This window comes from Anolis sagrei, chromosome 4, assembly GCF_037176765.1.
Source record: "Anolis sagrei isolate rAnoSag1 chromosome 4, rAnoSag1.mat, whole genome shotgun sequence".
Taxonomy (NCBI): Eukaryota; Metazoa; Chordata; class Lepidosauria; order Squamata; family Dactyloidae; genus Anolis; species Anolis sagrei.
Window position 1 is genome coordinate 203,334,058 of NC_090024.1, and position 13,862 is coordinate 203,347,919.

The window sequence follows — 13,862 nt, forward strand, 5'->3', positions numbered from 1 at the left end:
CAAAACATAATTTAAGGTAAAGTCTTCCTCAAGGTAATTTCTGATGATAAATAAAATATAAACACATATGGACAACAAAGCTTTACATTAGCAATTTAAAAGAAGAATATATTCTACTGGAGACACTTTATAAACTCAGGCAAGATCAACATTTCTGGCAACATTCATATTCTATCCTTTTGTTAAATAGTTTTCAAACTTTGTAACTTCAGGGAAACTTTTTTGGATTCACTTTTCAGGGGGGGAACTTGCACACTAGATCAAACATGAGAAATGTACAGTACAACCCCTGTGTTCATGGGGGATATCTTCCAAGATCCCATGGATAATATTGAACCATATATTTTGACTATACTAGGGGTGGGGAATTTTTGGGGAGTGTGGGTAAGTGAATCTGTGATACTGAATCCACACATAAAGAGGTCATGATTTATTTAATCATAGTCACCTCATGCAGGAACATGAGGTGGAATTAAACTCTGCTATTGTCAGAAAACAAACCTCAACAATGCATCTGACAATGCAAAAGAGAACCTCTTATAATCACTGTGCTGTGGAAGATTTGCAGCAAACATTTTTTTCTTTTCCGAATGACCCTGATAAGCCTTCAGGGACACTTAGAATTCCTCAAAACACACTATGAATTCCCATTTTCTACCAGATACTTCATGTGACATATTAAAATTTAAGATAATCTTACCAATTAAACTTATTTCCACAAATCTAACTTTTCTCAACTCTTCAAAGCTGTTGCCTTAGCGGTTAGTAGCTCAACAAGTAGCTAAACCTCATCATGCAACAGAAAGTCCTCAGTTACAAAGCCAGAGTGTTCCACCAGTTGATTAATTACCTCCTACTTTAAGCTCCTGTAGGTTGCCATTATACTGTGAACAGTGGAAGAACAGTCTAGCTTGGCGTTCTGAACACTGAATGAATCCATAGGAGGTCAGCAGTTTTTCAATAACCCCAGTTTCACGCAGTCCTGCAGAAGTACCATTGGGGTACCCGTTGTGTCCATTGTTATGGAGAAGGTTTGGATCAAAGCTCATCTGAAATCAAAAGGAAATTCGTGAACTCTTCCAAGATCAATGCCTCTCACCTTGGTATTTTGCTTAATAAAACACTGTGTAAATATTAAATCAAGCCTACTAGCCATACAAGCAAGCTTCTAGAAGTTGAAGTATTCTGCACAACACTCACTGGTTGACATCCCTTAGTGCCATACCATATCTAACCTGTTATAACTACACAAAGTGGTGTACTTCCAAATTAGGTGCAGATTATTATTTGATACTGTACCCAAAATTATGTTAGTGTAAACCTGACTCTGTCAACAGAGGCTCATCAAGACAGTAAAGCCAAATTATTGCTAAGAAATATAATCTCAAAGTAATTTCTGTAGTAATTTCCATGGTTTTTACTGTCTTTAAGCTTAGTGTTTTAATGTTTTGTAATGCTTCATCATTGATTCTATACTCCTTTTAGTATAAGCGATCTTTTTTTCAATTTATAAATAGTTCATTAACGTGGTCTACTAAGCTTGGCCTATTACGTTCTCTGTAACATTCTTATAACATTCATCAAAACAGATAACATATTTAATAAACCCTTAATTTGACTACTTTGATTAATTCTGATGAGAAGTTAGTATTACAACTTTATATATACTGTTACAAGAATCAGTACTGTATCGTGCAAGTCAAAAAGTTCAAGGCAAAGCAGTACCAAAATCATGCATTTCAAGATGATGTTTTACACATCCTGCAGTTTCCTGTGTATCTGTTTAAGAAAGCAAATTAAAATTTCTGCAACTTCAACAATCGCTAGTGTGCAAAGGTTCCAACTAACTGCAGCTTTGAATAATCACCATTTAACACCAAGCTTTTTATGACTTTCATCACTTACTCAGATCACACTGGCAGTGGTGTACACCTGATCATCAAACAGAATAAACTTCTGACCTACTATTCAAAAACACTGCTTGTTACAAAGTACACATGCAGCTTCTGAAGATGCTAAAGCATCAATCCACTAAACTCAATGGGGTTTCTGAGTAAGCATATATAGGAACGGACTGAAATAAACACTAATGCGTTGACTATTTTTAATATAACAAATAAAGGCACTAAGTTGGGCTATAAAATAAAATATATTTGGGGCAGGTTGAGGTATTTCTCATCTTGTAAAAAACAAAGAACAGAAAGTTCTCTACCAGCAAACTTTTCCACCCAAAACACAAAGACCACAAACACAAACATACCACTACTCATAATAACATAGTAACATAAAATGCAACAATTCGCTACAAAGAAAATAATGCATTTGGTAATGGAGCTTGCAACTTTTTACGCTTGCTTGTTACAAGTTGTTTCCTATTAAAAGTAGAATTTTAAATCAACATTATCATGGCTATGTAGATGAAAGAATAAACAGGTGAGCTTGGTCGCAAGTAGCAGGCAACTATAAATTCAGCCAACATCTCAGAATGAAAAATATGAAATTGAAAATTTGTAACACACATAACATACACACAGAATCAGACTTTCACCAAGTTTCTGAAACAGATACAGGAAAGCACAATTAAAGAACTCAGCAAGATTCCCAGCTGGTTCAGGAAGAATTTTATTCTTTAACCTGTTGAGATTTAATACCAGTGAGTTAGGAGTGAGAACATACACAGAAAAGAGTTAATTTACTCTAAGGACCCCCATGCTAAGATGACAAGTGTGTCAAGTGCTGCCCTGACTTACAGATCTTTGATAAAGAGGGGTCCTCTTCTGTTTTTTAGAACCGGATGAAGTAGAAGATGAAGAGAAAGGTAAAGGATGAGAAGGAGGGGGAGCTGCAGGAGGGGGGAGAGGATCTGATGACACAGTATAATGGTTCTCCATCTCATACAGCTGTGATAACATAGTACACAGTATAACTAGTCAATCATTAGCACATCTTTAAATACACTCAAGTAACTATTAAATTCCATGTCTCAAGAGATTTAGCTGAAGTCAAAAGCAGTTGACCCAATCTTCTTTTTCTTAATTTTTAAAATAGGATTACGTTTCAAATGGTATAAGCAAGCACTACTCCTAAATTAAGCATTTCTCTCTAACAATGTTCTGAATACTAGTGGAGCCTGACTAGTTCTTGTGCAAATGTAATCACAGGGGAGAAGTGTCATTGGAAGAAAAAAGTATAAAATGGACTGGAATAGCTTTTAACTAATGGTGACAGAAACCTACGACATGCACTTTATAATCACATTTAACCTCCCTGGGTATTTTAGAATGCTTAATTAATTTTGATAATTTTACATTCAATATGGACCGATTTGGGATCATTTTAATGGGTTTTTTATATTGTTATGGTTGTAAACTGCCTTGAGTTCTTGGAGAAAGGTGATATAAAAATGTCCCAAATAAATAAACAACTGTTATTTTATTTATGCTCTTGCACTGCTGCAAAGAATATGCTCATGAAACAATTACTTCTCTTTTTTCCATTTTAAAGGGACAGAAGAACTCCAGATTTGCATAGCACTAGTACTTTAACAAGACAAAATACTGCTTCTTGTTACATAGGTTATGTTTTATAACTTGTCTTTCAGCCTTTGAGTAAAAAGCTGACATATTTATACTTCTGATATGTGCCAGCAAAGCCTCCAGAAAATATAGTGAGTCTGCAAGTTAAATCTCGGGTTTACTAATCTCTTTCTCAACACTAAGACTTGATGTATTTCTGTGATTTGGAGGACATAGTATAGCATGTCATTTTCAGATAGGCATATTTTAGCATATGGTCTTGAGGTAGCATCACCACAGTAACAAATCAACAGCAAGACTCCCATGAGTTATTGAATATATAGAAAGCAAATATTGCACAGAGGTGAACTCCAGTGAAAATGCTATAGCACTCATTTATGGGCTTCCACTCTACTGAATATGTCACACCATAATTATATTCAGGCAGTTGCTGACTGACTGTTTCAGATTTTAAGGGCTGTCATGTAGGAAAAAATAATCCAAACCTAAAGTATATTTTCAGCAATTTTCAGGGCAATGAGCAAGAAGTCTTATAAAGTGGAATTATCCTTGTTGTAGGTATATACGGTTGCAATTCTGAGTCAGGCAATAACTTCATCTAGCCCATCAACTGTGCATGATTTTTCACAGGCTTTCAGAAGTAATCTAACCTATGCACTTTCCCTGGACTACATGTAAAGTTCTCATAATTTTTAGAAAGCAAAATTTAGAAATTGGACAGATATGCTTTGATGGTTGGGCAATTATTCTGTTTCATTATTTAGTAATAAGTTTTTTGACAGCACCTTCTGTTCCATTTAGGCACACCAAACATGAGAACCGAAGTAGTCTTTAATTTCAGAGACAATGGCTTAAACTAAAAAGGGTGCACACTGAAGAAGTCATTTGCCAATTTTGCTTCTTGGAGGATGCATGAGTACTCTATTTGGAGGTGGATATTTTGTACACAAGAATGTTTGGCAAGTCTGGGTATTTTCAACACAAGTCTCAAAACTTGAATCTGCTTCTTTCAGTAGTGAGAAGATATAAACTTTTATCTGTTGGACATTTCCACAGATTTCTTTTTTTTAATAATCCAACTGGGTATGTTTTATTTTTCAACAGCTGGAGATGTAACTTATTTCCTTAGAACAGGAGCAAGGCCTGGTACAATGACCAATGGAAAGAATGATTGGGGATGAGGGGTGAATGTGAAATGATTTCAAACTGAAACTGTCATCTTAAGAATATTTTAGTCTGCCCACTGTACTCTGGCAAGACTACAGCATGCCATGGAGGTCCCAAAATGAGTGGGTATTTATTTTTTCTAGAACTCTACAAATTGGCCACACTTTTCTTGCTCCAAGGAGGTTGCTGCATCATACCATCTGAGCTAGTTTGGCTTTACCCTTAAGAATATTGCTAGTATGGCAAAAGAACTTACTGATTGGCCATAAGGTGATAAATTCAGTCCGACTGGAGATGCATTGCCCAGGTTGGCACTAACGTATGCAGTAGGGGGAGAAGACGGCATGGAAAATTCAACAAATTCTTTCCAGGTGCTTGCCATATTTTTACGCCTGTTTCAACTTAATTTTATAATGCTGCATATAACAAAATCAAACAAGACAACCTTGTCAATGTATATCTGCCACTTATCCAGTGTCCATAAAAAAAGGTACCATTCTGGCAGCCTCCTAACATATTAGACAAAAGGGGATTAGTGTGCTAGTTAAGGAAGCATTTAATATATTTATTTTATTTCACAGGGGTTCTGAAATGGAAAGCAGAAGGTGACTGCTAACTGAACTCATGGTAACTATTAATTCAGCTATCCTTATAGTTGATAATTACATTTAAACCTATCAGCTTATGAAATGGAGACTCACTGACCGATACCAGTAACTGGGAGAAGGATATGGAGAAAGTTGAGATCCAGATTTATAGCATTAGAGTAAACTGATTTCAAAAGTGAGAAGCTGGAAAATAGCAGCAGAAGGTTTAATGAAATAACTACACTTCTAAGACTGCATTCAATGGTTAGATCAGCAAATATAATAGAATAGCAATACTAAAGAATATGAATCATTTAAGAATAAGTGCCATAGCCTGATACTAGCTCTGCTTTGATAGTCTGACCAATATAGGCAGAGATTTAAAGAAAAGCAATATGTGGAATTTAAAGAAAAGCAGTATGTGGTATCTATTACTGTATAATTGAGTACATGCACCAACCTCGCAGTGATATTCTAATATTGCACTTTCAGTAGTATTCGCCGATTCTTCGTTTCAGCACACGTTCCAAAGTTTGAAGATTGCTATTGTTAAAAAAAGAGATAGCAAGAGACAAGTGATCTATCAAGCTAATAAAGAATAACTCGTGCTGTACTGGATTGTTTCAGCACAACACGGAAGAAAACAAAGACTACTAGCAGCGTTGGGACGTGCTCTTTTGAAGCTGTTGAGTAGGCACAAACTTCTTGTTTCAGATCAAGTGTTGTGTCTTCAGTGTAAAGTTTACTCTTCTTTGGTCTTATTTTGTAGTTACGATGTGGTATGTTCCTTTCCTGATCTGAACTTGAAGCAGCAGTTTCAGGTGGTAAATTCTGTTCTGTTACACTTCATACTGGAGAAAAAAAACAAACAAAGAACAAGTCTGTTATGCTAGAAGTTTTATGTAGTCTGTGCACTTTACAAATGTGATTGCTCCTCATAACAAAAAAGCTTTTCACAAGTACTCAAGATCTTAGTAATGATTTTTAAAAGCTTTCAGCTGTTCAACAAACAATTTCATTTGATGCAAATGGTCCTTTCATTGCAGGCAGGGGGTTGGACTAGATGGCCTGCATAGTCTCTTCCAACTCTATTATTCTATGATTCTATGAAATGTAATTAGAATACTGAAATATATAAAGCCTAGTGACCACACAAAGCAAAAAAGTTACAAAAAATCAATTCTAATTTTAAAATGACAATCAAGACATCTTAGTGACGATCAATAATTTTAAGTATAGATTGGCTCATGTACATGTGTCAAACTGATATTTAAACCTGTGCTACAGATTCAAGACACCTTTACATGGACTAGAACAACCATACACAAAATCTTAAGCACCTATTCCTATCCACAGTGAGTTTCTCTATAATTACACATTACTGTGCTAATATTGACAAGCTATAATGTAATAGTTGACAAACAGCAATACGCCAAGCCAATTACAAAACATGCATAAAAAGCATAATTATACAGAAGGCGGCAAAACTGGATATAAGTGGCTTCTCCAAGTCAATCCCCGAAGTTCCAATGGGTCAAAAGTAATGTTCAGAGCCAATATTTTAGGAGTGTAAATATGTAAGTATATCAATTGTTTCCAATTCTACCATTTCAGGTAAATGCACCAAAAAGATTTACTGTTACCCTTAACTTGTATATTTAAACTTGTGTCCAAATCCTGTGCATCAAAAATGAACAGTATCTTCCATATGCTACTAACATTCCTTTAGGGTATTTGCATGCCAAAATATGGGTCCAAGGTCACTGTGACCATAGCCCTATTTTGGGGGATTCTAAAACTGAAAAATTGTGCTCCCAGAAGACTCCAAAGCATTTAAATAGCCCTTATGACCTCCAATGGGCTTGCCTTGGGCCTTCTTTCAAAATTATACATGCTTTCTTAGTTTTTTAAAAAAGATTTCCATTGGCCTGAAACAAGCCAGAGATAGTAGTCTGAAATGGCCGCTCACATCCCTTGAAGGCTTCTGAGATGGTCACCAAACAATTTTTAGGGCCAGGGAGCAATATAAAATGTGGTTTTGCAAGGCGCAAGGAACTCGTCCCTCCCCTTAAAACCTGGAAAGTGTGTAGTCCTCCTTTGGGTATTGCTTCAATAGCATTTCATTCAGGCCTCCTCTTAGGAGCAAGGGGGTGCCTGTTTCCTTCCTGTATCTGATGCTCAAGATGTAGTGAAGAACAGATGAACCTGACTCCAGATGGAATTTTCCCAACACCCAACTTTCACTGGTCATGGAATGCAGAATGGATGATGTTGAGCAACAGCTGAGGCATTTGCCATAAAGGAAGGAGTTACTTATGGATCTGTTACGGAAATAGGTACACCCAGAATCAAAAGCTACAGAACACTAGGGAGGGAGAACAGCACTGTATTCTAGTTTTTTAAACATTTGTTTCCATATTTATTTTATTTTCCTTAGCCTATTTTATACTTTAGGGAATGACATCTCTCACTAAAAAGTGTTTTCCTGTACCACTTAGTACTAGTGGCATAGTTAAAACCCATAAGAAAAGCACAAGCAATTTCGTTTTTAAAAATTGAATGTTTTTGACATCAAAACAAGCCAATAAGATTATGATGGGTAGGAATCTACAATAAGAGACTGTTTTAAGCATTTCTGTAAGAAAACTGATCAGATTTTAATTATGAAATTAATCAAACATACACAACTCAATTTACTCAAAACATGTGGATTGCTTGGAACTAGTGGCCATTTCATTAAATATGCATATATGCTTGGAAACAGAGGCATACAAATATAGTTCAAGAAATGCTGAGCACTGTGACAGCATAAATCAGTTTATATGCACACATTTCCTATATAAGATGGTAGAATCATGTGGTTGTGAAAGAGCCTTAGGCATATTTTCAATAAAATCAGTACTGTGTACGCCTGTGGTCTAAATTCTTTACTTTTCATCTCAGCTGCTATAAATACTCCTCCCAACAGTAAACACCCAGTGCAGCTGCTGAGCTTTCAATGCAGCAGTCTCAACACATGGATTCACAAAGGATTAGCTCAAGTCAAACACAGTAAGGAGAATGTTCAGTTGTAATTTTCCCCTAATGACTTAGTAGTGTTTTTTAGTTTGTTCTGCTTCATGTCTCACAATTTTTGTTTATGTCTGAAAATCTGGTTTAATAAATGGTAGCTACATAAAGAACGGAGGCATTGACACGATCCATGAACAATAGCATGGTATTTATATAGACACCTACTAAAGGTTTTTATCCAAATTAATTTGAATATAGGCTAGCACCCTAAAATTAGCTGAATGACATAGGTAATTACTATCAGGAGATATAGGGAATTAATAGCCAGAGATAACAATACATAACAAAAGTGGAGCTGGTAATAAAAATAATTTGGTATTTATTTTTTTGTAAGTCCAACTTCTCTGAACTGGAAATTTCTCTGAATAGTTTCTCAAAAGATCACACTAAAATATTCTAATAATGGACAAAATTTAGAACAACTGAATTCAGTCGAAGTTCCAGTATAAGTTATAAAACAGGGGTTTAATTCAAACAAGAATAATGGTTTAGTAAAAGACAGAAGTAGACTTCTTTGCCATTCTAGACCAAACAAGCAAATTAATTACAAATGGGCATGGGTCAAACCAGACAAATACAAGGCTCATCAACCAATGGTTTAAAATATATATTTTAGTATTTTAAGGAGCATACTGTATCCAAATAGTTGTACAAGGTGGGTCAAAGGTCACAAAGGTATCTGATGTTTACTTTATGAAAATGTTTTTAAGAGAATTTTTCACACAATGTAATTTATTTCCTATATGTATCAGAGCTTTCCAAACATTTAATATTTGTGATACATGTTCCAAACATGCATCATTTTGCAACACAATAATTCAGTTTTACTAGCAAACCAGATGTAAAACCAAGGGCCCTTCCAGGATCTGATCCTAAGTTTTCTGTTTATACCAGATTATCTGACAGTGCAGACTCATATAATCTAGAAAGCAAAAAATCTGGGATGTGATTCTGGAATATTGGGCCTGTCTGGAAGGGCCCCAAGAAATATAAAGACACACAAAAACTGGAATAACGAACCGTTATGGGGACATATCTTTAATTTGTATTTCTAAAATATATATGATTTATTGCTTATTTCACATAGACTCCAGAGGTTTCTCATTACATTCATGTGACATACTAACATGTCGCAACAGACAGTTTTGATATCTCTGCTGTATATGGTATTATAAATTAAAAATAAAACAAAAATGAAGGCATTGCTACATATTGAAACCCACATGTAACTTTTGGCACGTTCAATAGTGCAGGCATGTGCCAACTTGGGCCTTCCCTCCAGGTGTTTTGGACTTCAACTCCCACAATTCCTAACAGCCTCAGGCCCCTTCCTTAAGCTTAAGTGGCTGGGGGAGAGAAAAAGGCCTAAGGCTGTTAGGAATGTTGGGAGTTGACGTCCAAAACACCTGGAGGGAAAGCCCAAGTTGGCCCATGCCTGCTCTACAGAGTGGGGCAAAAGTTTCATATGGGTTTCAATATGTAGCAAAGCCTTCATTTTACTTTTGTTTTTAATTTATAGTAGCCTATACAGCAGGGATATCAAAACTCTGTTGCGACATGTTAGTATGTCACACAAATGTAATGAGAAACCTCTGGAGGGAAAGTCCAAGTTGGGTTGTTGTAGGTTTTTTCGGGCTATGTGACTATGTTCTAGAGGCATTCTCTCCTGACGTTTCGCCTGCATCTATGGCAAGCATCCTCAGAGGTAGTGAGGTCTGTTGGAGCTAGGAAAATGGGTTTATATATCTGTGGAATGACTAGGGTGGGACAAAGAACTCTTGTCTGTTGGAGCTAGGTGTGAATGTTTCAACTGACCACCTTGATTAGCATTTGATGGCCTGGTAGTGCCTGGGGCAATCTTTTGTCGAGAGGTGATTAGATGTCCTTTTTTGTTTCCTCTCTATTGTTTTGTTGTTGTAATTTTAGAGGTTTTTTTTTAATATTGGTAGCCCAAGTTGGCCCATGCCTGCAGTATGCATAAAAATATGACAATCCTGTTTAATTTACATTGTTTTACTTGTCACCAGTCTCAAGAAAGCCTTCTGCGATTTGAAAGGGCTACCGCCGGCTTCTCTGGAGGTTAAATCTAAAGGTTTCCAGTGACCAGAGTGGCCCTGTCTCCGTCTCTACTCGTTAGGCCTGGAGTGGCCATTTCGCCCCGCAAAATGCAGCATCACACTGTCAAGCGCCGAGGCACATGGTCCTTGGGCAGCAAGATGGTGGCTCCTGCTCCTGCTGAGGGGAAATCAGGGTGGGGGTCCGCATCGGAGGGAAAGGGACGCCGAAGCCCGGGCTCGGCGCGCAGGGACGCCACAACGCCGGCCTCCGGACGCCGTGTGAGGGGCTTGCAGGCGAAGGCGTTCCGGTTCTCCCTCACAAGGGCCTGGGGCGTGTCCCTCTCTGGCCAAGATTGGGGGGAGTGAGTAAAAAAAAAGGAAAATGGCGCCCGCTCCCCCTCACACAAAGGAAGATTGACCTGCTCTTCCCCTCCCTGCATTGGCCCGCTGCATGCCGGGAGAGAGAGTTCGCACCCCTCTCTCCGCACCGAGAGGCGGCGGGAGCCGGAACTCCATCCCCCAGCAGGCCAAGCGGCGAGGCCCCTGGCAGGCACACTCCGCCGCCGCTTTCAACACCACGGCGCCGCCAAACTCCATCCCCCATCGGCCCCCGCGGGAGGGGAGGGAGAGAGCAATGGGCAAAGACCCGCAGTGCACGCCGGGAAGTGTAGTGCTGCCAAGGCTCGGGCCCACTGCGAGCGCTTTCTCTCCCCGGCTGAGGCGAAGGGGAAAGAGGCAGCACTCCCAGCCCGCCGCGGCCTCCCTCTCCTCCTCTCTCCCTCCTTCTCGGGGCAAAAGGGAAGCGAGCGCGCACGCACGGCGGGAGGGGAAGGGGAGGGGGAGCAGCCCCTCCGGACCGTTGGCGCCCGGGACCGCCGTGACAGGAGGCCTACCCAGCTCCCCCGCCCTTTCCGGCCTCCCCCCGAAGCCAGGGAAGGCGCCCCCCGCCCTCGAGGAGCCCCGCTTACCCCAACAGCTCAGCGCCCCCGCTCCAGCGCCGCCATGAGCAGCACGGCACAGCACGTAGGAATAAATCCCGGCTTCTCGCGAGACTCGCGGGGCCGGGGAGGGAGGGGGAGAGAGAGAGAGAAAGAAGGGCGGGTGGGCGCATGCGCGGAAGAGCGGGGCGATTAAGAGGAGGGCAAGGCGCGGTGAGGCTTCGGTCGAGTAAGAAGGCAAGGCGCATGCGCACGCAGATTGGGCCAGAAAGGCGGGAGGGAGAGGTGCCAGGGAACGTGACATGAGTTGTGCCTCTTGAGCCGATGCCATATAACAGCGTTTCTCAACCTGGGAGTCGGGACGGGGGGGGGGGGGGGGGCATCAGAAAACACAGTATTTTCTATTGGTCGTGGGGATTCTCTGTGGGAAGTTTGGCCCAAAGAATGCTCTTCGATTGTAGGTGAACTATAAATCGCAGCAACTACAACTCCCAAATGTCAAGGTCCATTTCCCCCCAAACTCCACCAGGGTTCTCATTTGGGCATATTTAGTATTTGTGTCAAGTCTGGTGCATTGTTTGAGTCCACAGTGCTCTCTGGATGTAGGTGAACTACAACTCCAAAACTCAAGACCAATGTCTACCAAATCCGTTAAGTATTTTCTGTTGGTCATGGGAGTTCTGTGTGCCAAGTTTGGTTCAATTCCATCGCTGGTGGAATTCAGTATGTTCTTTGATTGTAGGTGAACTATAAATCCCAGGAACTACAACTTCCAAATGTCAAGCACTTTTTTATTCATTTATTTATTTATTGTGTCAGGGGCAACCAGACAGTTGTATTACATTTCTAACAGAACAAAACAAACAAACAGACAAAACACAAAATGTGCAAGCTTGGTAGGAATCCTCTCCATTGCTCTCTTGCTTCTTAAATCTCCTTTCCTTTCTCTATTCCCCTCCCCCCCCCCCCCCCCAAAAAAAAAATAAGGGAGGAAATGCTCTCTCCAAAACAGAGGAAGGGGAGAAAGAAAGGTAGATAGGAAAATGAGAGGGAAGGAAATCATGAAATGTGATATAATGGTTTGAACCTCAAGCTGTGGCTGTCAATCCGAGATCAGCCGTGTTTAGGGTACTGTATTTATTTCGTGTTAGGGCAGCCAGTCAATTATATTACATATTACATTTCTAACAGAACAAAGCAAACAAACAGACATAATACAAAATTTGCAAGCTTGGTAGTTTATTAAATGTCCTTTGACCAGTATCTGGCCACTTGGGGTGCCTCTGGTGTTGCCACAAGAAGATCCTCCATTGTGCATGTGGCAGGGCTCAGGTTGCATTGCAGCAGGTGGTCACTGGTTTGCTCTTCTCCACACTCGCATGTCGTGGATTCCCCTTTTTTTGCCCCGTTTCTTAAGGTTGGCTCTGCATCTCATGGTGCCAGAGCGCAGTCTGTTCAGCGCCTTCCAAGTCGCCCAGTCTTCTGTGTGCCCAGGAGGGAGTCTCTCAAAAAACCTCTAATATCAAGATCTACATAAATAAAAATTTAATGTTTGTTTTTGGGATTAAGATAACTCAAAAACCACTGGGTGAATTGACACCAAATTTGGACACAATACACCTATCACACCCAACAAGTGACCGTCACTCATAAAAACACTGGAAAACATAGCGGAAGAGACTTAAAAGCCAAAAAATAAAAATACATTATAATCTTCCTAAGATTTAGGTGGAATCTCTTTTCCTGTAATTTGAATCCATTGCTCCATGTAGCACCTCCAAAGTAGCAGAAAACAAACCTTCTCCCTCTTCCTTATGAAATCATTTGAAATATTGAAACATGGTGACCATGTCCCCTTTTAGCCTTCCTTTCTCCAAGCTTCCTTTCTCCTTTCACCCAGCTCCCTTGGCCACTCACAGGGCTTGGCTTCCAAATTTTGATTATTTTGGTTGCCTTCTCTGAACATGTTCCAGCTTGTCAATATCCTACTTGAATTAACAGTGTTATTTCAGGTGAGGTCTGGCCAACTATATGTTCAAATATATATGACCAAATATATATATTCAAAGCCTGCCCCATCTCAGCTATATGAAGGCCATCTCAATGCTCTAAGAATTGTGGCTGCATAACATATAGAGCTGCATCTAGTAACAAACAAGCCCAAATCTTACTCCAGACATGAATTAACCTTAGGTAAACTGTTGTCTTTTAATCTGCTTCCTCCAGACTGCAACATGGGCCTAATACCAGGCTACCTGGCAAATTGTAATTATGCATGTTGTTCATTCGTTCAGTCGTCTCCGACTCTTCGTGACCTCATGGACCAGCCCACGCCAGAGCTCCCTGTCGGCCGTCACCACCCCCAGCTCCCTCAAGGTCAGTCCAGTCACTTCAAGGATGCCATCCATCCATCTTGCCCTTGGTCGGCCCCTCTTCCTTTTGCCTTCCACTTTCCCCAGCATAATTGTCTTCTCTAGGCTTTCCTGTCTCCTCATGATGTGACCA

The 13,862-nt window shown here is 40.0% G+C and overlaps 1 protein-coding gene across 6 annotated transcripts in view; it reads right to left on the bottom strand.

Moving 5' to 3' along the window:
* CSDE1 (cold shock domain containing E1) overlaps positions 1-11,496 on the bottom strand; it is a 30,514-nt gene extending 19,018 nt beyond the window's left edge. For 2 of the 6 annotated variants that reach the window (XM_060772568.2, XM_060772566.2), the window contains exons 1-5: positions 11,388-11,496; positions 5,751-6,141; positions 4,960-5,119; positions 2,751-2,900; positions 851-1,049 (exon numbers count right to left, since the gene is read on the bottom strand). In XM_060772568.2, coding sequence (XP_060628551.1) covers positions 851-1,049; positions 2,751-2,900; positions 4,960-5,085 — 475 coding nt within the window. In that variant the 5' untranslated portion in view covers positions 5,086-5,119; positions 5,751-6,141; positions 11,388-11,496. The remainder of the gene's footprint in view (positions 1-850; positions 1,050-2,750; positions 2,901-4,959; positions 5,120-5,750; positions 6,142-11,387) is intronic. The other 4 variants (XM_060772572.2, XM_060772569.2, XM_060772570.2 and 1 more) reach the window with 4 other exon arrangements.
* Between the last annotated feature and the right edge of the window lie 2,366 nt (positions 11,497-13,862).